This window comes from Neopelma chrysocephalum, unplaced genomic scaffold, assembly GCF_003984885.1.
Source record: "Neopelma chrysocephalum unplaced genomic scaffold, ASM398488v2 Primary Assembly neopelma1_22, whole genome shotgun sequence".
Taxonomy (NCBI): Eukaryota; Metazoa; Chordata; class Aves; order Passeriformes; family Pipridae; genus Neopelma; species Neopelma chrysocephalum.
Window position 1 is genome coordinate 16,032,828 of NW_020897689.1, and position 23,242 is coordinate 16,056,069.

The following is a 23,242-nucleotide window of genomic DNA, read 5'->3' on the forward strand; positions in this document are numbered from 1 at the left end:
TCCCTCTTCATTAAAAGCTGCTAGTCTAGAAATCAGATTGCACACTTGTGTAACTATGATTTAAGGAGAAATCCAGTAAAACTCACATTAAACTAACTTTATGAGGACAAAAGGACCACAGGTCTAAAATTCAGTTAAATCATCTTATCAATAAACCATAATCTGAATTTCAGAATTAGGGAAAACAAATATGACTTTATCAAAACTGAGTACCTTTATCTGCAAGTATTTAGTCCCTTAAAGATATTTAAACTCTCCAAATTTTCTTATGAATAAGTATTTCAAGTAGGTGAAATCCGGTAAGACTACCCATTTTCAATTCCCACTAAATTGATGAGGCTGGGGGTAATTAAGATCTGAGCTCCTCCTAATCGCACATATCATGCCTCTGCTTTGGTTATCAATCTACACTTATTTGCAAGGCTGCATCCTTACACAAACTCTCATTTGTTTGGCAGCCAACATCAACAGAAGGAAATAATTTACTGCATGTTATTTCTGAAAGGGAGACATGTTAGAATATCATGGTCACAATATTCACTGAGATTTCAGAAAGGTATCAGGGCACACACACACACACAGGTAGCACTGTCTAATGTAAAATATGTTCAGAATTTCTGAATGGTTGCAAGACACAGGTGGTTTTTTTATAAACTTTAACTATTGCAACCCAAATTTTCTGTAACAGATGTTTGTTTCAGAATCTTTATTAAACTGCTTCAATCCTCAAATTTGTTTTCAAATAAAGAGCCACAGTTAACACAGATAATTTATTTATTCTATGGTTAAAATATCTTGTGACTTTTTTAGCTGAAAATTTCACTCCCTGTGTCCAGAGCTCCCAACAGGGACTAGGTTTTATGTCAAAGACATGTGTTTTGCTGTAAATCTACCCATGTTTCTGAAGCACACTGAGTACCTAAATTCCCTCTAATTTCTGTTTATACTGACAATGCAACAGGGAAATGAATCTCTGGAAGCTATATTGCCCTTTGACTGGTCTATGTCTATGAGCTACAAGACTCACTCCTGCGCAGCGAATAAATTATACTCTTGGTAGACCTAAGAAAATTATGGAAGGTAGTGTCTGACTGTCTGGAGAGAGACCAAGAGCCAGACTGAGGGGTAGGTAGCAGAAGTCAGGGAAAGGTGCCATAGTCTGAAGAATGGTATGAGAAGAAAAGAGGTATTAAAAGGAAATTGAACCTCTTTATGGCTCTATTGTGAAGCAAATATGCAGGAAAACCACTGGCATGTCACTGAAGACCTTCAATATTCACAAAATTGAATCTTAAAGCACTTGATATAATCAATTTATTACTTGTACGTATTGTTAACATCAGCTATACAAATATCAGTATTTCCCACATAAAATAGAGATACTTTCAATTACAAAGCATTGCAAACTGGACTTTGTAGACTGCCCTACTCCCATTAAGTCCACATGAATTGGACTGAGCTCTAAAAGTGAAAAATATAATGCAGAAACTATAAGTATACCTTTCCTTTAGTGAAATTGTCATCTCCTTTTCTGACTAGCTTTCTTCTGCCAGTATCTCCCAAGGGGCCTTGCAGCATGACATATACATCTGCATCTGTTCCTGACCCAGGGGTAGCACCCGTGGTGATGTAGAGAACATAGCTTTTCACTGTGGGGAAAAAGAGATTAATGATTTACCAAACCTTAATCAGTTAAAAAATACATTATTTAATAAATTACTACTCTTATATTTTCAATTCTCATCCTACCCAGTGTGATCAGAAGACTATATTGTAATGCTTAGAAAAGCACATCGATGCATTGTAATTAGAATTTAAGAACCACTATTATAAGGAATAATAAGCTAAATAGTTTGACCTGGCCTGAAACACAGGCAGAAGAAAAAAATGAAACAAAATATCACAAATTGGTATAAAAACATGTAAACAGTACTCAATCACCACTTGTATGCAAGTAAATACATAACAATCCAATTAAATAGTTCCTAGGCTATGCTAAATCACTCAATAAGTACATCTCTGCTCTAAGCCTTATGGATTTCAAATGAACCTGAAATTTACCAGAAAGACAGTAACTTTTGCATTTCCTCTGGATCGTGGTTCAGTCAGTGGCTGGCCCCTCTACACTGTACCCATTGCAGTTACTAGCCTCAGCTGAGGAGATGACATGTCAGAGAACACACAGTATTTCTCTGACATGTCATCTTACAAGTCTTCAGCTGAGCATTTCTTGAATGGCTGCTTATGTAAAGCACCTGTTTGAATGTCCAGAGAAATGCGTAACACGTTGGTGATCTGGCCCCCAAAATAAGAAAGTCACATCCCCAAAATATTCCATTGAAAAAGAAAAAAAAATTGGGAGAGAGTAAAGAAAAGAGTATCTGTCCTCATGTTAAATGATCCTCAGAAAGAGGAGCAATATTTGTAAAGATTTAAATATCTGTATTCTTCCATAAAGAAATAAATTTAAGAAGTATTTAAAAGCAAAGAGCCTTCCCAGGGAATATCCCAGCAGTACTCTTCTCAAATTCATATTCAAGAATCTTCTGCCTAAATGCTTTGTTTGATATTAACTTTGAAAGCACAGCAGAAAAGGCAAGGAATATACAGATTACTTGTGCTTGATTTAAACCCTTAACTTCTGGAGGAGACTGGGATATTCTCATGGTAGAATATACATTTAGGACAAGAACTCTTCCGTTCTTCTCTAACTTTGGCTATAAAGCCTTGTAAGAAATACAGAGCAAACTAAAAATATCCTGTCTTGAGGTGATCTAGCACAACTCTGATGGAGTTTGATGACATACAGCTGCTAGGTCACAGAAAAAGAATGCCTGAAATTCTGGGAACAGAAACAGAACAGTTCGGTTGCGAGAGGCCATGGATCTCCTTCTTATCTGAAATTACAGTATAAGAGTTATTTCCTCTGGATTTCCCTTCTTTACTCTGGGAGAGAACCAAATCATATTGTTGAGAAAAAGCTGAACTCTGAGTACCATTCAAAAACTTTATAATAGTTTCAGTGCCATATGCTTGTTCTTTTATGTGTCACAGACTGATACTAATCAGACTTGAATGCGAAATGCTCAGTTATGGGATCTGAGATACTGTTTTTTAAACACTGGAATGGATTGGACCTAGCCATGCATCACCAGGCTGAAATAACTAGAAAATATCTGCTAAATCCTTTGGATTGCTCTGAAAATCAGCCATTGTCACTGACCAACCTTTTCCAGTGTTTCTGATTTGTGACAAACCTGCTGGAAAAGGAGATCCAGCCGTGAGAACTGGAAGCTCAGTCACTCTTCTTCCTTCTTCATCAGCAAAGTTGTGACAAAATGGAAATTCTAGAACATTTTTACTTTCTCGGTGTTGAAGCTTTACCTTATCAAAGAGCAAAAACAAATAACTTCAGCATCTGTTGCACTCTAATGCAAACTATAGCAAAAGGCAAACTATTAAACAGCTATGACACATCATCTCAATATTTAAAAATAAAAGGAAATAATCCTTTCTAAAATTTTTTTGAAAGCAACCTATTGAATGAGAAGGAATAGATACCTTTCCCACTTAAAGATAACCAAATGTTGTCAACATTATTGCTGTAGAGACTACATTAAGGGACAAAATATTTAGAATTGTTCAAAAATGGTTCCTTCACGTATCTTATTCATCCAGCATATGGAAGAAAAAGAAGTGTTGATATGAGCACATTTCAGCTTGTGAGAAATGTCAATATGCCACAATATTTTTCAGTGCAGAATGTTTTCTAATTCTAAGAGGAGAGAGAAAAAGAAGTGTTTCTGAGGAAAAACTGAAAAACAGAAATTAGGAATGCTTTATGGCATATGTATATATCAGCACATATGTATCATATGAATATATAGAGTATCATACTAAGTATTCTTATTCTCTGTGAAATTCTGTGTATAAACTAATGTTTATACACATGTTGTTCCTGAGCTAAGCAGCTTATTCCTACTATAAGAAAATATATTTTAATAAGGAGATAACTTACAGTATGGTACTACCAGCTACACTAAAAGATAAAGTTCCATTTTTTAAGCTATTTAAAGATCAACCAGACAACATATTTGAAAAAAAAGTTGCACAAAGTAAGCTTGCTTTGAAAAGGACACAGATAGCTCACTCATACAATTCTTCATGACCTAACTCACTAAAATGTCCAAACCTTTAACCCAGTAAGCAAAACCATCTTTAGTTAGGAATTGTCACTGGGAGATGGTAGAGGCATTTTGTCTTCAAAAGACTCATATTATTTTTCATTATGATAGACACATTGAAAAGATTTTTTTTTAAATGTACTTTGAAGTATAATGTTGGCAAAATTTCCCTTTCACAATAGTATCTACATTCCTGAACACTTCATTGAAACTCAGATTTAATTTACTGTGCTTTATTTTTTCAAGAATTTAAAGAAGCAAGAATAAAGATGTTAGCTATTACATGTTGCAGAAATAAAGCATTAATTTTGTTCTGAACATTATTTTACACTATTTTCAATTTCCTCAAAAACATCAAGATAGTTAGTTTGTAGTTATGGTTGTAAGAATGAATCCTAAATATATACATGGAATTCAACCAACTACTCCTTCAGTTACTTTTGATAGAGGAAAGTCTCGGGCTCTCTCGAGGTGCAATATTGTAAAATCAATATAAAATAGCATAGAAATGACCACACTGATTCTAACCAGTGTGGTGGTTTGAAAAACCTTTTCTCTGGGGCAGTAATGGTTTGCCCCACTGATAATACTAGACCAATCAAAGGTTCATATGCGCCCTACGGAAACTACATACCCACAGCAACAGAAGAGAAGGTGGTGAGGTAGTTTTTAGTAGATTGGTAGCCATGATCTGAAACACGAGGAGGCAGGGGGCGGTGGGCCCCCTCTGGGGGCCAAGAGCCCCCAGCCCCAACTGAGGCTACGAGAGACCTGGTGTAGTGTCAGGGCTGGACCGGGTCCTGTGATCAAGATGTGGGAAGATTTCCTTGCTGTCGGCAGCGGCAGAAAACATTGAAAGCAGCAGCAGAGCAGTCCTGAACAGAAACAGCGATGGCTGAAAGCCAAGGAGATAGCCAGTAGCAACAAGATAACATGAAGCCAGCTGAAAAACGCAGAGACGTTCCTGCAGGAGGGAGAGCTGCAACGAGGCAGAGGAAGGCTCAACGGAGCTGGTTTGGGGTAAGACTGTGTTACTTTCCCAAAACCCAGACACCTGCTGAGGAGCAGGGGTGGACTTCCAAACCTTTAGGGAGTCCCAAAATGCAGCAGCAGCTAGAGAGAGGGAGAAAAGAGCCGAGAAACCTGAAGTCGTCCTGAGAACTGAACCAGGACAGAGTGTGGAGGAGGTGCCCATGCCCTCTGCTGCTGCTGCTGCTGCTTCTATCATGCTGGGAGTCTGAGACAGAGCAAAAGAGCTTTGGTAAGACTGAACTGAAAGCTGCCTTCAATGTTCTACCCCAAGAGGAGTGAAGATCTACAGGGAGATCCCCCGAAGGCTCGGGCTCGGGGTTGAAATTTCCACAAAGTAAGAACCAAAATCCTGACTGCCATACTTAAATCTGCTGCCTTAGGAAAATGAAGGACACTAACCAGTGCCACAAAAAACTGAAACGAAGGAACTGTGGCCTGTGCAGTGACAGAAAGACTTTTCTCTTTCCTTCTTGGACTTTTATTGAAGGAAAAGAGGAATTTAATTCAATGTAAATATATATATATATATATAGGTGTAAGTAAATAAACCTTTGTAAATATTTTTCCCTTCCCCCAATAACGAATGGTTGTGTTTTGTCTGAAAACTCTCCACATGAAGAGAAAAAGATATCAAGTCCATACCATCACTAAACCCTCTCACAGGGGCAGACTGTGGGAGGGGGGCTTGAACTTAAAAATTGGATCCTTGGGAGTTTCAAACCACCACACCAGCAGTGTAAATAGACTGGTAACCTGTCTTTTATAATAGATATTATCCACAATCTCCTATACCAAACTAGTTGAATCCTAGTAAAAGGATTCAGGCAGTCTTGCTATAGAAACCATGGAATAAGATGTCTTCCTAAAACCCAAATAATTTATAGGTATCCCAAAGCAGGGATATTTATAATTTCTTTCTCTGCCTTTTAATCCTACCTAAGGTAAATGTGCATCTTTTCCTTACTTATATAAATGATGCTGATTTTTTTCTAACTCAGCTTTGAGTCATTGTCCTGTGCTAATGAAGTAAAGCAGACTAATAGATGTCACTGTTTTCAACTGCCAAGTTTCTGTTCTGAAATTTTTGCTGTGATCCAGTCTCCTGCAATACTCCAGAAGAACTCTTAATTTTGATATATTTATTGGATGACTATTTCATCTGGCTATGAAGATGAAATTAACAACCTGCCTACCATTTAAATGTCAGAGGGTTCAGCTCACTAATATCATGTATTGGACAGGAAAATTACTTTTTCTCCAGCTTTTAATGAGAACAAACCAAAAACATGAATGGACAAAAGGGTTTCTGCAATTTGAAAGAAGATGACTCTTTCCTTTAGAATTCTTTTTATTTTGCCAGCATAACAAGATAACGATTTTTTTTTTGTATAGCGAAATGCCAGAGCAATTTCAGTGTGATGTCAGATTTTAGCTTCAGCATCTTGGACATCAGAAGAAAGATTGTCACTTTTGCTATTCACTTCTTTTATTCACATGCCAAATTAAAAGCCAGATACTTTCATCAAAATGCATTCCTAGTGTCTAACTTAATTATTTGTCTTGGATCACTGAGTCTACAACATGTAACAGCCAATTTGGAGTTATGTAAATATTGCAATGGATGCCAGTGGGTACAGTTCTGAAAAGACGCCACTGGATATACTACAGATGATGGCACATCTGTATATATGCCCTCCAGAAATCCATCCAAGTTTACAAGATTTTTGTTATTCATCACTATCCTAGAAAGTGTTTTAAGCAATCTTTGAAGCTACCACTCTACAAATGGTGTAAGTTTTGTAAATTAAAAATTATGTAATTTCAGACAAAACTGAAAACTGGAAGCCATAACTATAGAATATGGAAATAAAAAAAAATAGAGGCCCAATAAGTAATTGCTTTAGGTTTTAGTTTTTACCTCACAGCAACGCCAAGTTTCTCCTTCTCCAGCTTCTTCAATTTCTAGGCGAACTTTGAATATAGTATTAAATTTCTTACTTAGTTCAATAGAAGTCTCATAAATCTGTTCTTTTTTAAGGGATCCTTTGGGGAATATCACTGAAGTACAGCTTCCTTTTTCACCACATACAGTTAGAGACATTTTAGGGTTCATGCAATTAGAAGAAATATCGCTAGTTGTAACAAGGACATCCCAAGTCCCTGTTGAAATAAAACAACAGAAAAGAAAATTAATGGGTTTGCTAAATATCCAAAATAATGCAGCAATTTGTAACAGGCTAAGTTAGTGAATGACTAGCAACAGATTCCCACTTTTATACTGAGCTCAAATATTGGTATGTGACAGGTATGCTTACCACCATTGATTTAGTGAGAAGCAAATTTGGACAGCAGCCCTTCCACAGCAGTACCTGACCCTTTAGAGATGGGCCAGTCCAAGAGAAGTGTGCAGATAAGACAGCCAGTTCCATATTCGAGACTTATGAAGAGCCATACCAATCTGTTGATTTTTTCCCCCTTTGTAAATGTTTCCTCTGATGATTTTAAATATTTAAATATTTTTCCATACTGATCACCATTCAAAAGCACCATATATTTTACTAGATACTACTGGTCAGTATTTTTTCATTTTAACTTTTTGAGGATTTACTTAAATGAACATGTTAAAATTTGTTCCATGTATACTATAATATACACAACAAATCACAACAAATGTGATTAGGTAAGCTGGTTCAAAGCTTGAAATGTGATATTTTTATCACAGATCATCACAATTATCATGACAGCAAAGTACAAAACTTTGTCTATTTCTTCTGTGAGGAACTGATGTTTGCTGAGAGTTTAAAAATAGTCCTATATAACAGCCCATAGATTTGTCTACTTTACAGACACAGAAAACGCTCAACTAGTATTTTTACTAGGTGTTGTTTGAAGCACTTAGTCTCTTAAGCATTATAGATGAATTGATAGTCCCCAGAAGACTCACAAGGACTGATACCAGGTAGGCTCCTAAGTAATTTCTGCAACTCTAAATGGAACAGATATTTAGTTAAACCTTTAATCATTAAGACAGTTTTGAAGATCAGAAACCTGTACCCATCAAAAAAATCTCACTGCTTTAGCTAGCTTTAATATTTTCAATAGATATTTGTAAATAGAATATATGGAAAATTCAGGGCTACCAAAATCATGGTTTCAATTTTAAAAAATTATGAAAATCCGAGTCTTTGGTCACCTGGGCTGTGGTAGAAATGAGTAGAATATTTTCATTAGCTCTGTTTATGCAAAGCAAGACAAAGTATGGATTTGATAACTTCAAGTAGCTATTTTGTAAAACAGGTTATTTGAGTAACAGAAACCATGACTTTCCGAGTTTATGTTAATAAACCTCCGAACTTCACTTCCTAACCACAACAGAAAAGTCTTTGTCTCCTAATATAACTAATGTTTAGTAAAGTTTTATTACTTTAGATCAGGTGAGAGTCTGTGCCATAAATCCAGGACTTGGTGAAGGTAAAAATTTAGTACTCACCATCTGTAAAATCATCTAAAATAACTTCAGTGTTATGGTTTGATGAATTATATTAAACACCTACCATTTTCACATCTGTGAGCACTAAATGCAAATGAAACCAATGATATCCATGAAAAAAAGGAAGTCAAATGAAAATTTATCATATCCCCTGTGACATAATCTAAGATACTGTAGCCCTTTAGTATGGAAATATTAAGCTTTTAAACTATCAGTGTATAGCTGCCCAGGAAGGGTGAATGGAAGGACTATACCTGTTGTCATACAGTACCATACGCTGCTGTAACACCTAAACTAAATTGTGTAATCTCTGATAAATTTGTCAAGATCCAATTTAAAAGCAGCTTCCTTCCTTAAGGAAGTATAAAACAATGTATTGGGTTTGCATGGCAAGGTTTTGATAGCAGGGGGATTTCAGGGGTGGCTTCTGTGAGAAGCCATTAGAAGCCCACTAAGTCCAATACAGCCAGTGTCTGCGTCTCCAAGACAGACACACCACTGGCCAACACTGAGCCCATCAGCAAAAGTGATAGTGCCTCTGGGATAAGGTCTTTAAGAAAGGAGGGAAAAAAGACCTGCACAGTTGCAACTGGAAAAGGGAAGAGTGAGAAAATGCAAGAGAAACAACTCTTCAGATCCCCAGGTCAGTGCAGAAGGAGGGTGAGAAGGTTCTCCAGGCACTGGAGCAGAGATTCCCCTGCAGCCCATGGTGAAGACCATGATGAAGCAGCTGTCCTCCTACGGCCCATGGATGTCCATGGTGGAGCAAAGACCCACCTGGAGCCCATGGAGGACCCCAAGATGGAGAAGATGGTGGATGTCTGAAGGAGGATGTGACCTCATGGAAACCTTATCACCCCTTGGAGAGAGGAGTCCACATTGGAGCAGGTTTACTCCTGAAGGATTGCACCCTGAGAAAGGAACCCATGCTGGAGCAGTTTATGAAGAACTGTAGCCTGTTGGAAGGACTCACTTTGGAGAAGTTTGTGGAGGACTGTCTTCTGTGGGAGAGACCCAGTTGAGTCTGTTTGGCCTGTGACAGTAATTCCTGAGTCTGTCTTATCTTAACCCACAAGTGTTTTGTTGTGTTTTTTCTGTCCTGTCCAGCTGAGAAAGGGAATGATGAGTGACCCAGATAGGCACCTGGCATCCAGCCAGGTTCGACCCAAAACAAAGAGTGCTATGCTAAAAATTTATTCTTTCTTTGTTTCTTTCTCAGAAATCTTTTAATTCCCTCAGAATGGCATTAACAAACTGCTGAAACCCAATATTATTTTTATGACAACTTTGCTAGCTTAAATAACACTTCTCCCTCCTTGGTGTATAAACCACCATTAATTTTATAAATCACGACTGTGTCCATTTTGAGCATTTAATTTGCCACTCTGAATCTGTCAAGTTTTTTCAATACTCTTTCACAACAAAGAATTGCCATATTCTCAGATATCATAACTTCTTTAGAGCTATTCCAGCTTGAACCAGTCCTTCTGGACACAGATGGCCACAAGTGCACATAGCATTCCTGGTGAAATATCATGGTTTCTCTGTAGAGGTAGTAAATCACTTAGATTTGAACTGATAATGCCTCCATATATTACCCCATTGCTGCATCATATTACTGCCTCAAAAATTATCCTGTGATCATACAACAAGCCCAGATATTTCTCGTGGTCCTCCTGCTGATGAATGTGTGTAGCAGAAATCATAACAAAACATGATGACACAGATAAAATACAGTTTTTAGACAATAAGATACTACTTAGTTCCTCATTCAAAAAAACCACCAGCAACAACAACAGAAAAAAAAATGCACTCCACAATGGAAATTAGGAATGTGTGTCAGAATTAAGAGCTCAAATATCTAGTTTGGTTTACACCTAATTGTATACAAGCTTTTTGCCACAGAATTCAGTACCATTGTTTTCTTCCAGTTCTCAGTTTATCACACAATCTCTTCATCTCCTGGTAGTACTGATAGCAGCTTTGTAGCACGAACACATTTCATTAGCATATTCATTGTCTCTTCTCCAGGCCTTTACAATTCTTCCTTTACTACTACTTTTCGCTTTCTTATGATTACCTAATAATTTCCCATAAAGCAAATAAAATTAAGTATTGAAATTTAGACAGATTAGATGTTATTACATTTGTCTTACTGCACAATATTTCTGGAGTATCATCTTGTTTTATATCCTATCTTTAGTAAAGCCATGGTTCATTTTTTCTCACTTTCTATTTGCATCTATTATCTTAACTATTCTTTTCTTCAAAGTGTGTTATAAAGCTTTTCATGTGAACAATTACTAATTCTATATTCACCTACATTATGCTTTCTATGTTTTAGAGGGAGGTATTACCTTTATTATTGTCAAGTCATACCTTTTATCTTCATCAAATTGTTTTAAATCCTTGCTATTAGTCCTGCTACTTCATTTCCCAATTCCTTTAGTATTCTGGACTAATGACTATTCTGGTTGTCACTGTTTAACTACATGAAACTGGAACTTCTCTTTGCATTTCAGATTTGGTGATTGCCAGTAACCTCGTTACCATCAGTAGTTATGTTTTTGATCCCCGGCCAACATTACAGTTCCTTCATGAAAAGAGAGATAAAGTACTCTATTTCTTTAGAGATTTTACCTACATCATCTTCAGTGTGAACTCTATTGTTCCTGCATATTTACACATCTTTGATGTTCTTTTCATAAGTAAATGGTTAAAGAACTTTTGTTATTTGTTTTAATTCTTTTATAAAATCTGACTCAATTTGGAATTTAGTAATTTTCTGACCCCTAAGGTCATTCTTTGCTGATCAGTCTTTTTTTTCTCCATTTCTCATAGGCTCTCTGCTCACTTATCATATTATTTCTGGAGTTTTATACACCCAGATTAGAAATTATTTTCAATAGATACAGACCTGAGTATTGATAACCATAGACTTGAAATTATTAGCAAGTCTGCACTTAGATTTTTGAGGAGTATGTGTATGTGGGAAACCAAGGAAAGAAAATGGTTTTACATTTAACGTTACAGTTACATTCAGACACCAATCAAGGGGCATAAATAAGGAAGCAAGATTTCTCTCACTTTTCACATTATCAGTGAAGAAAGATGTAACAGACTTTGACCAACCTTGGGCTTCTGCTCTGAATTACCCTCAGAAGACACCTACCTTGCTCTGTGGATTATGTAGGACACCTATGGGATCTACTTATTAGAGACCTAGAGTACTTACAGTGGTGCAATACAGCTGTTTCTTATTCTGTAATTGACACTACTCTAACTGCTCATCCTATGCCTATATTTCCATGGTATGCTGTTCTGTTGTCTCAGTGACATTATTTTTCTGTTTCCTTAGCTGATATGAGATATTCGCTAGTGGACTAACTACAGGTGGCTAAATGTGTTCTAATTTTGTCAGCAACTATGTGTAATATAAAACTCTCTGAACATAGAAATATCCAGGAGTACAGAAATTAATAAAGATCAGTTTAAAAAATGGCTGATACAAAATGCAAATTCACACCTTCAGATTAAACTTTACATAGCTTGGTCTACCAGTTCTGATTCAGACTTTATAAATGGACTCAAACCAACATTTTACACCTCTTCAAAAAAGATATGTGAGAGTGCTAAGAAATCCGGTACTCTGGTAAAGCATAAAAGACTTATCATGTTTTCACTGTCTAATTTGTTTCCGAATTTTCATGGTTTTTTAAATAAACAATCTGAATAGGATATTCAGTTCAGGTCAACTAGCTGTTTGCAAGAACTTGTGCCATTGATATAAGTAAAAGAGAAAACTGCAAATAAAAGCAAATGCTTTCTGCAAATATAAAAACATACGGGAAAATCTCATTCTGCTAAAAGCATTTTTGTATCTCTTCTTGTGATTTCATCACTTGCAGGAGCCTTCTGCTCTGCATTGACTGCCATATGGAACAACCTACCCCTTTCTGCTTCAGCTTTTTTTCTAGCTTCAACTGAAAACATAGTTCCTTCATTGCCTCCACCACCTAATATCTCCCTTCTCCTCTAGTCTTTCTTCCCTGAATATTGTAATTGTATTTACCAGCTCAGGAAAGTGTTTAGAGAGACAATTTGTGTGAGAGATGCAATTCACATTCAAATTATATTGTTTCTGTAGTTTGGTTTTAGCCTTAAAAATAACCAAAATATATCATAAATTACAATTAAAACAAAAGTTGAAAGGAGTTTTGAGGATTTTGGACCTTACCATAAATCTTTCCTGCCAACATTCCATTCCCGACTTTTCCAAGGAGTTTCAATGTCCGTTTCATCTGTGCATCACCAACTCCACTGTCTAACCATTGTTGGCAAAGAAATACATATTGGTCATCAGTCTTGCCTGATTCATGGATGACAATTTGGTCCAGGTACCATCCGGCTCCATAACCCACATTATGGTGCTCAACAAGGACTTTGCTTAACTGTCCAAGGTCTACTGCTCTCATTTCAGAAACACAAACCTGAGAAAGTAGAGGTAAAAAGAATACCAACTGATTAAACCATATATTTTATCTTCCATCTTTGAGAAGGTTGTATTTGAAAAGGCAGACTCCTTTCAATGCTGAAGTATTTTTTTCCTTTCTGAGGGTAAGGAAAGACATTAGAGGCCGACATTCATATTTGGAGATCTTGTTCGGAAACTATGTGGATGTTTGAATATCTACATTTTTAATTCTTCATGATCACTGCAGCCCAGGCTTTATTATGAAAAACATCCAACATTTTTGGGTAGAAAAAACTTACAGAAATCTCATGAAAATTGAAGTTCAACCACTTCCTTATAACTGAAACGGAAACAAAGCAAGTGCTTCAAGTATCGGAAGAGACCTGATAAATTAAATCTTGGTTTAGATAAGGCATTTTATTTTTAAATATTTCAAAGTATTTTACATTCTAAGACATCCTATTTTTCAAATGGGAAGCATCGTATTATTCAACTCTGAACAGAAATACTGACACTGTTGATGACTGTGCAAACAAAGGAAGATACTGACATTAGAAACTATAACTAAGGCTGTGCACGCATACAGGCAAGAATTGATGTGTTCTTCAGATGTAAATAGACATCTGTTTAAATATTGCTGCGGCTACCAGTAAACAAAAGCTAAATGGCAATTGCACTAGTGCATGTTGGGATGAATAAATTGTGTGAGTGAGAGAATGAATGTGTTCTGTGTGAGAGATAATATGAGTGGGTGGGTAGATACATGGGCATGTGTGTGGGTGACATTAAAAAAAACCAGATGGATAGTAGAAACAGACGCTATAATTTTTGTTTGTTGCCAACCAGTTTGCCACCAGGCAGGAAAAAGCATGAGGACCAGAAAGCAACAAAGGAAGAGATGATTTTTTGAAAGAATTATGTCATCTGGTCCATTCTACTGTCTGTGTCAGACTATTCTCTACAATGTGATCAGAAAAAGAAAACATCAGAGTTATTATTCCTATCACAGCCTTAGGACTTACAGCATTCTTACGTTGTTGTATCTACAATCTCCTCAAACAGTTACCATGGCAAGCTATACTCCTGCATGTAATGTATATGTAGACCAAAATAAGATCTATCTTTGAGGAACATCTTGCAAACAACTTTTTGGGTGCACTCATTGCTTTTTAATTTTATTCTTTGGAGTTCCAAGCCAAATATAATTTTCTTGTCAGTCTACATGACCCTTGACTTAGAGGAAATAGCCTGTATTGCTAATATTCATGTTCCTTCACAGCTAACTCTATCTGAGAAAGGGACCTATCATTAGTTTCATTCTTTGTGATAATAATTAACATTCATTATACAACAGTGGTCATAATTGCCCATTGTTATCAATGAATTCTCATAATAATACATTAAATTGCCTACTCCCTCAGCATTAGCAAGAATGTACTTTTGGTTTATGTCATTGCATTTCTTTTTTTCCCTTCAGTATAAAGACATGACATTAAACACATTACTGGAAGTATAATTAATGAAAGTCAAAATTATTTCATTTAAACTGTTTTGCAAACCCACTTCACACTTTTTTCTTACACTTTGTTGCAATTTTCTGCCCTCTTAGCTTTTCCTTATATTTCTGTCCTTTATCAGTCAAGAAAGATCCTTTTTTTTGATGTCTCAAGTTTCCTTAACTGTGTTTTCTTTGTCTGTCCATTCCATATTTTCCAGGCATACTGCTGACGTAATCTTGTCTCTCAAGAAAGCTTGCCCTTCACATTCCTTCCTTTCACCTTCTATTCTTAGATACTCTCACTAAAACCTCATTCTTACTTTTTTATTGATGTACTTCTATGTATAAAGAATGTAAGACTAGTAGTAGTATCTTAGATTGCAGATCCATCTAATCCAATATAGTGTTGCTAACAGATTTCTTGGGAAGAGTTGAAAAACAGGGCAAATATATAGAGATGCTTCTTGAATATAAAGTCTCTCATGCTTTAGCAATTTGTGATTCAGAGATTGCCTGAGCCAGAGATAGTGTCTTTGCACTTAACAGCCCTCAGTGGAAAGTTGTATTCCATGACAATATGCAATGGCTTTTTGCACTAATATGCATTTTATCATCTGCAACATCTTGTGCCAGAAAGTAAAATGTATTAATTACACACTGTGTAAAAAGCAACCTCCTTTTGTTTTGAATCTGCCACCTGCAGGTGTCATTGAATGTTCTTGAGCCCTGGTATTTCATGAGAAAATAGAAATGCTCATTTTCTTTATGCCATTTTATATTTTTTATCCTCCTCATGCTTCCTCTCATCAGCTCTTTTCCAGGCCAAACAGTACTTGTTTGCTTCATTGTTCCTTGTATGGAAGATATTTCATATCACTTGACATTCTTCTTGCACTTTTTAAGACAAGTGAATCAGAACAAAACACAGCATCTATTATGCGTCTGCACCAGAGAACTTACTTGGAGGCATGACTGTCTTTTCTGCCTTGAAGTGGGTTTTTCCTTTTGTAATAATTTCTAAGAATTTTATCTGTTCTGTTTTCCTTTTGTTTTGCTTCTACTGGGCACTGGGCTGACATAGTCACAAAGCTATCCTAGTGGTAAGGTCATTTTCCTATTTCACAGCCCATCATTTTGCATGCAAATTTAAGGGGTTTTCCCCTCACGGCCACTGCTTTTCATTTAGCTACAATGATTTAATCTGCCATTTTATTACTCATTCACTCTGTCTGAGGTTCTTCTTCAATCTCTGCCACCAACTTTCATACTTATTAGCTTAGTATCATCAGAACATTTTACCATCTCACTGCTCAACTCTTTCCTAAGAACCTATCGCACAATGAAGAGCATGAATACACAAAATACCTAAGCTGAAGAACACTTTCATTGTCTACGGCACAAAAACTGCTCCCCTAAAACAAAGGATCTGTTTGGGAAGATACAGCACTCTGCTGCTCAACTCAATGCAGTGGCTCTGATTTCTTTTACACAAAGAGCTGTGCCACTGACTCTGTATTAACGACCACCTTGAAAGTGCCATGTAAATTATATTTTTTAAACCTCTTTTCCAGATTATGTCACCAGTTATGTGTCATTATGTCTTTTATTAACTCTTTTAATTGCCTCTAAACGTTTACCCTCAAAAATGCCAAAGATTAACCTATATTTTTAATTATATAATCCAGAAAATCAATATCACAAACCTTTTCCTATTTTTTTTTTTGATTAGGAGAGCAGGATCCTGCAAAAATAACACCTTTAAAAAAAAAAAGTTTCAAGAGACTATAGGAAAAGGAAAAGAAAAACATGCCTAAATATTTTGGGTGGGAAGACCATGGGAAAATTATTAAATATCTCCCAATGCAGAATAAATTCACTAGACACCAGGACACTAAATACTGCTATGAATCTAGCAGTAGGTTATTGCTATGAAAAGAGATTAAGCATATTTTTAAAAGATATATTTAATTTCCTCAGTAGGAAATGAAAGTGGAATTAAACTTCCTTGAAATATATATATGTTTCCTCTTCTCATTCTTGCCTAAACTATTGATGATCTTCATTTTACAGTGAGAAATAAGGGATACAAGGAAAGTAAAATCATAAATTCAGATCGCCAGGTAAACCAATGACTGAGCTTAGAAATGAATATAGGTGTTCTGTCTAGGTGTGCTTTATACATTATATCACAGAGTCCACTTAGAACAAATGTCTGAAGATGGTACCTAGAGCTAAGCTAACAGAAATTAGACGAAGAAGAAAAAAGAGAAGCAGAGAAGGTAATGGCAAACTTTTAAGGAGATTGCAAATGTATTATTGGAGTCAGAAAAACAAATAGGAATGTCTAAGTAGGATGATTAAAGACATACTTCTACAGAAGGAACAATGCAGCAACAAGACAGTTGAGCAGAAGAGGGAGATCTATAAAAGAAGGAGAGAAGCAAAGAGAAAAAAAGCTTATACAAATTCATGGAAAAAATATCAATTACTCTGGAACACAATGATGACATGTCTGGTTTCTAAGTTTCTAAGCTCAATAATATATTTTGACATTATAAAGGAAGTGAAGGAAGAGTTGTTAAGGGCAAGGCTGGGAAAGCAGTGGAACGTGTTGCCTAGGAAAGTTATGGCATCTCAGCCATGAGAGAGCATATTAAGTGGTATGAAATGTAGAGGATCCTGCTTTGTTGTACAGGATAAATTGATCATTTGAAAGGTCTCTTGAAATCTTATCTAGTCATACCTGATCTGAGTCCAGGGTATGTGTGAACATGTTGTATAGATGTAATCATTGCTATGGAAATTAGCAAAAGTTGACCAGAAAATCTCTCCTAGGATACATTTTGATCAGACACAGTATGTTTAAAAGCGGCTTTATCTATTTGCAATTCTATATATAAATGGATTAATTAACATATAGTAGCTAACACATTTAAAATCTTTCTTTCAACTCTGTCTGAACAGATCTTTTGGAAAAAAATGCATTTTAAAGGAGCAGTCACAGGAAATAGCCCTGATATTTCTATACCAGCTTCACAAAGAGCTGAAAATTAAGCCACAGAATTTTATATATCATGGGATTCAGTTCCAGATTCTAAGAACCGTTACTGATGGTTTTGGGTTTTAAATTTCTTGGTAAGTAAACATTCTTAAACTGTAATGCCAATTCAGGTTACTTAGTAAGCAACACATTCTTTCGACAGATTACTGGAGTGCAACATCAATGCTTGTATTTCGTAATTAAAAAGAAATATGGTATTGGAAAAAAAATAACATAAAAAACATGTAAGTAAAATAACTTAGTACTAACCTGTCCTCTCTCAAAATGCGAGTGCCTTAGTCGCCTTTTACAGGAATCTCCCTGCTCTCCAAATACTGTAATAAATACATTTGCATCAGTCCCTGATGCAGGCAATGTTCCCGTATGAACACTGACCGAGTAAAGGACTTCTGCCATGAAAAATCAGTGATACAAGACATTACCAAATCAGACTATTAGCAACATAATTATCAAACATTATAAACCAATTTATTTTAGGTACAAGATCAATCTCAAGACCAAGGAATTAAGTTATGGGAATTGACATCAATTTTCTGAGTTTCATATAGATTGCTAGCTACCTCACAGCACACAGCACAGCATCAGAGATGAAACGCCCTTTATGAATCAATGCAACAATCCATGCTTGCGTGACAGAAGAAGATGTCCTAATTCTGGACTCTTATCCAGTGGTCACTGAAATCACCTGAAAGAATCACACTGATTCTATCAGGCATTGTAAAAAAACTGGAGTTCTTGTAGGAATTCAAGGTATTAAATTGAGTTAGGATTTATCAACTCCAACATTTTACCAAGAAAAAAACACAGACATAAAAGATTAAATCTGCTTTCTGTTCTGGATCAGTTGAATTATGTTTTGATCTCACATTTTGAGAATTATGGCCAATATCAATTTAATATGTCCAGGAGAAATGGCTCAGCTATTTATACAAATATGCACTATTATTATTATTATTATTCACCACAAAGGATGGTTTGTCATGACTTTTGGCTGATGAGTTATATAGTACATATTCCTTGAGGCAGCATGACAGAGGACTTTTTATGGGTTCTGTGAAGAATTAAATGTTATAACAGACTCTTTAGATATATTTCCATTTGCAGTCTAGCCTTCAGTTAGATATTAGATGCAAAAAGTTTTAAATATTTTAACTAAGTCTTCTGTTCATGGAGTATAATAAATGAGAACTCTTTTCTAAATATTTTATAAAATGTAATCAGAACAAAGGAACGTGTTATCATATTTTAAACACAATGATGAAATGAAACAGGGCTTCTGGGGCAGGAATGGGCCTTGAAGAAAACCTCAAAAAGGATTGTATTTTCTATTTGTGATTCATGCCATTATACTTGGCACCTGCCTTTTTTTAATCTGTGATTCGGTTCCTCACCAAGTGTAAATCAGTCATTTTCTCAAAATTGCAACAGAAATATACTAATTCAGCTTTGTGCATTTTTCAGACTTTCAAATTGGTACTTAGTCTAGTGAAAAAACATGTCAGTTGTTTTAAAACAAAAGAATGCTTTAACTACACGTATATATAGGCCCCCACATGGTTTATGCAGGTTTGTTGAATGAATCTTCAAAAATTATTTGGAGTGGTTTTTTAATGTATATAAAATGCTTTGCAATCTGTCCATTGTGTTCATCCCATTATGCAGTTTACAATTTTATGTATGCGCATGCATTTGCTCATGTATTTATTTTTTATTTAAGCAGCATACCCCTGAGCGGTGGCTTGTCTGGCCTGACTGCTGCTAGCTCTGTCACAGTCTCAGATCCATCCTCTCCAAACAGACATGGGGCTTCAGTATGGAAGCCCAACTCTTGTTTAGTGTCCAGGTCTTTTAGCTGAAGCTGTAGACAGAATCAGAGTAAGAAATTCATTTATCTGAATTGCTTGATTTTTTTATTTCTATCCCAATAGGAACTTACATTTCTTCCTATTTCTAACTCCCGCATACATTTTATAAAAGCTACCGGATTCCGTATAAGAGTTACAGCAGCTGCTGCAAGCTGCTAATTCTGCAGCCTGATGTTTATAGGTGTATTCTTCATTGCATATTGACACGAGCACAGGACCCATTTGTAGAGAACCAATGAAGGATACAGATTAAATTGACCTCTATGTGTTTGCAATTTCAGAATGTCAAATGAATGAATACAGTTACATCAATCTTAATAGCATATGCTCATTTTGCAAAAACATTTGCTTTGCTACTTTTTATTTATTTAAATGTGACTTGCTACATCTCAGTTAGGATTTTCGAAGTTGGCAGAAATTAGGCGTCCAGAGGCCTTCAGGGCTTCCTGCGGAAATGTGTTATTTGAAGAATGAATTTCAGTAGAAGGTGCAAGCCTTAGGGCCAGCTTCATTCCACTTGGCTTTAAATATTCATTGGAGACTGAACAAATTAGGTACCAATTTTGTGAACTTGGAACCTTCAAACCAACTGAGGATGCATAGTCTTAGGAGCCTCCATATCCGAGCTACTGAGAAGGTCAATGTGGAAGCTAGATTAACAGGAGGGCAACTCAGATCGTAAACTCCATCCTACTTCAGGTTATAAAATACAGAATGAAAATCTATCAAGTATATGAAGAAACATTTCTGGTAATTATTACATGCGGTATTGAACTTTAATACATAGCTAATGACTGTAAGTTTGCAGGAATGGTTTCTTCAGCCTTTAAAATCTCTTTGTATAGAAATCCAAGGCACTTAAAACAAAATGAAACAAAAACTTAATTTCATCAAGACAGTAAGTAATTGACAGTAATTGTAATACTTATACAGGGATTCCCAAAATTAGTGAGGTGACTTCTTGCCAGTACTGACACCAGCAACAAAAGCAAAACTTTGAGCTCATTGTACAGCATACACATACCAGAGTTTGGAAATCCTGAGTAGAGATTTCCTCACATGGATTTCAATTGCAAGCTTTGAAATGTATAAAAATTTATATAATTGAATGATATAATTTAAATTATTGGGAATCTGACAGGTCCACTCTTAAAAATTTTGTCAGACTGTCTTGCCCTTGAGTTCCTAGAAATGTAATGACTGATCATTTTTCATTATTGCTTATGCATTCTGTCCAGTGCTTCACAAGATCAGTCACAGGGCTTCAAGATGAAAATAAAAAATTCTCCATGACCATTTCTAGAATTAAACAATTAATTAATCAAATAAGAGGTGTTTTTATTTAGATAGTATCAAATTCCACTAAAAATGCAGCCCATTGTTTACTCATATTTTGTACTTGCAAAAACTGAATTTTCTTACACTAAATGTATAAATTCTTCTTATACAAAAATATTCTCCCTTATTTCTATCAATACATACAACCCTAATTAAATATTAATTACATATCACAAACTCCTATGAGTATTAAAATTGGACTAAGGGTTACCTGCATATGCAGGCAGAGAACCTGCTGCAACTGGACTCATAAAAATGAGGTGTGTAAATTTATGCAGACTTTGGCCTTAAAATGAAATGTACCTGACAAACTCTTGTTAGTTGTAAGATTACACTTAAGTGTGAACTTTATCTCAAAATCATATAGTGTTTCTATATTCTGTACAAAAGTGAAAAATGGTTTTGTATTTCATTTTGGAAAGGGCCAGAAAATATTTTTGCTCAAGAAAAAGCTACTCATTCTATAGTACATAAATCTTCAAAATTTACAGAAAATACATACATTTTAGCTAAGGTTATATAATTTTCTACAGAAGTGTTCAGAAGACTCTAGGAGATAACAGGAAAAACTCTTAGTTTTTATAGTACCTCTGTAAAAACCAAAATAGGGAAAACAGAGACCAGCAAAAGGAACGCAGGGATTTTGTCTCCTTTTTAGCCTTTGCAGTTTCATCTGTAATCCGTGTTTCTGAGAAATTTCTGAAACTTTGGATATTACTTTTTTCACTTAAGAAGAAATCAAGGGTAGGTCTGCACATCAGTGAACAGCTATAGCTCTATGCACTTCAGCAGGTGCAAACAAGGTAGATCCGCCCACAAAGAGATCTGGAAGTTGTAGGCAGTCATCTATTGATACCAGGTAATAGAGACAAAAAATGACTGGCTTTGCTAGTGTGGTGCAAAACATCACATGAAAGACCATCTGTCTTTCAACAAAAGTTATTTACTGGTATGCTGAAGAATATTGTAAGCGTATATGTACTGTATTTGAAATACCTTGTGAAGTTTAATTCCTCTTCTCAGGGATGGACCGGATAATATAAAGGAAAGTTTTGTTATATCTCCAATGTCACCGACAGTCAACTGTTAGGAAAAAAATAAACTAAACATTGTTCGTAATAGTTTGCATTACTCTTTAAACCTAGGTAAAAAGATAAATACAATAGGTAAAAACACTAGTCAATTATATTAATATTGGAGTGAGGAAGTCCTATTAAGATAGCAAGTTAATTTGGACTTATATTTGTATCATAATTTATGTTTATTTTTAACTAAGACAATTGGCTGCAGAGCCTAGGCCAACACATCAAAAGCAATAAATGCATGACCGATTCTGTATTTTCAAGCCAAATTCATATTACTATTCTTTTCTCCTGGTTTTCTTATTTACAACCTCTCCATCATATCTTTTTTCGCAAATTTGAATTGAAATTTTGAACTCATGATGATTCTTATCCTTGCGCATTGGTTCTGTTCTCAGCTATTCTAGTGCTCAAAAGAAAGGATGGCTGGTATCCTTAAGTCCTATCATATGCTGCTGCTTGTATCTTTTCCTTTTGCATCAGTTAAGCAAGTGATGTTTATATTGCCATTCCACAAAAGATGGGTAATGAGGTTTATTTCCTCATATTTAAGAATAAAAACCTTTTCAAAGGGATGACCCAGGTGTGTAGGTGTGCAGAAGCTCCCATTAACTTCATATGCAAACTACAGATTTGACATTTGCCCAGGCACAAGCTCATTTTAAAAAGACACAGCTTCTAAGTAGTGAAAACAGATTAATTGAGGTTTGAGGAGCAGAATGTAAAGGAAGTGTGGAACAGCTTCATCGTTCATTGCCTTACTTTTAAGGCCTACTAGTCTTAATTCAAAGTTAAAGAGGTTTTTCACATCAAATTTGGTGTTTGCTAAAGAGAGATTTACTAAGAAATATGTATTAGCCCACAAGTGAGAAGTTCTCCAAGCACTGTTTATGTAAGACATGGAGGTATAAACATGAATTCTGACAAAATAAAATCATTCCACACAACTTCACACATATTGACTACAATTCTTATTTTACTGGAACTATTTGGTAAGTCTTCTGTGAAATAAAAAAGAAACCAACCAAAAAAGGATTATCACTCAGATTTTGAACTTTCTGTGCAGGGGATTTCCCTTTTCTTCCAAATGCAACAACTTCAATGTCAGGAACATCTTCTGGTACTTGTGTACAGTGCATCCATATTTGCCATTGTCCTCTGCTTTTCATATCAAATTTTTTCACAAGAAGAGATGTCACAGTTGTTTCTGAAATGAAA

The 23,242-nt window shown here is 35.7% G+C and overlaps 1 protein-coding gene across 1 annotated transcript in view; it reads right to left on the reverse strand.

Annotated features, from left to right (window-relative positions):
* LOC113963794 (lipoxygenase homology domain-containing protein 1) overlaps positions 1-23,242 on the reverse strand; it is a 135,493-nt gene that overhangs the window by 11,782 nt on the left and 100,469 nt on the right. The window contains exons 35-42 of the mRNA XM_027675258.1: positions 23,050-23,231; positions 21,939-22,025; positions 19,465-19,597; positions 17,989-18,128; positions 12,944-13,196; positions 7,135-7,376; positions 3,258-3,384; positions 1,501-1,649 (exon numbers count right to left, since the gene is read on the reverse strand). Coding sequence (XP_027531059.1) covers positions 1,501-1,649; positions 3,258-3,384; positions 7,135-7,376; positions 12,944-13,196; positions 17,989-18,128; positions 19,465-19,597; positions 21,939-22,025; positions 23,050-23,231 — 1,313 coding nt within the window. The remainder of the gene's footprint in view (positions 1-1,500; positions 1,650-3,257; positions 3,385-7,134; positions 7,377-12,943; positions 13,197-17,988; positions 18,129-19,464; positions 19,598-21,938; positions 22,026-23,049; positions 23,232-23,242) is intronic.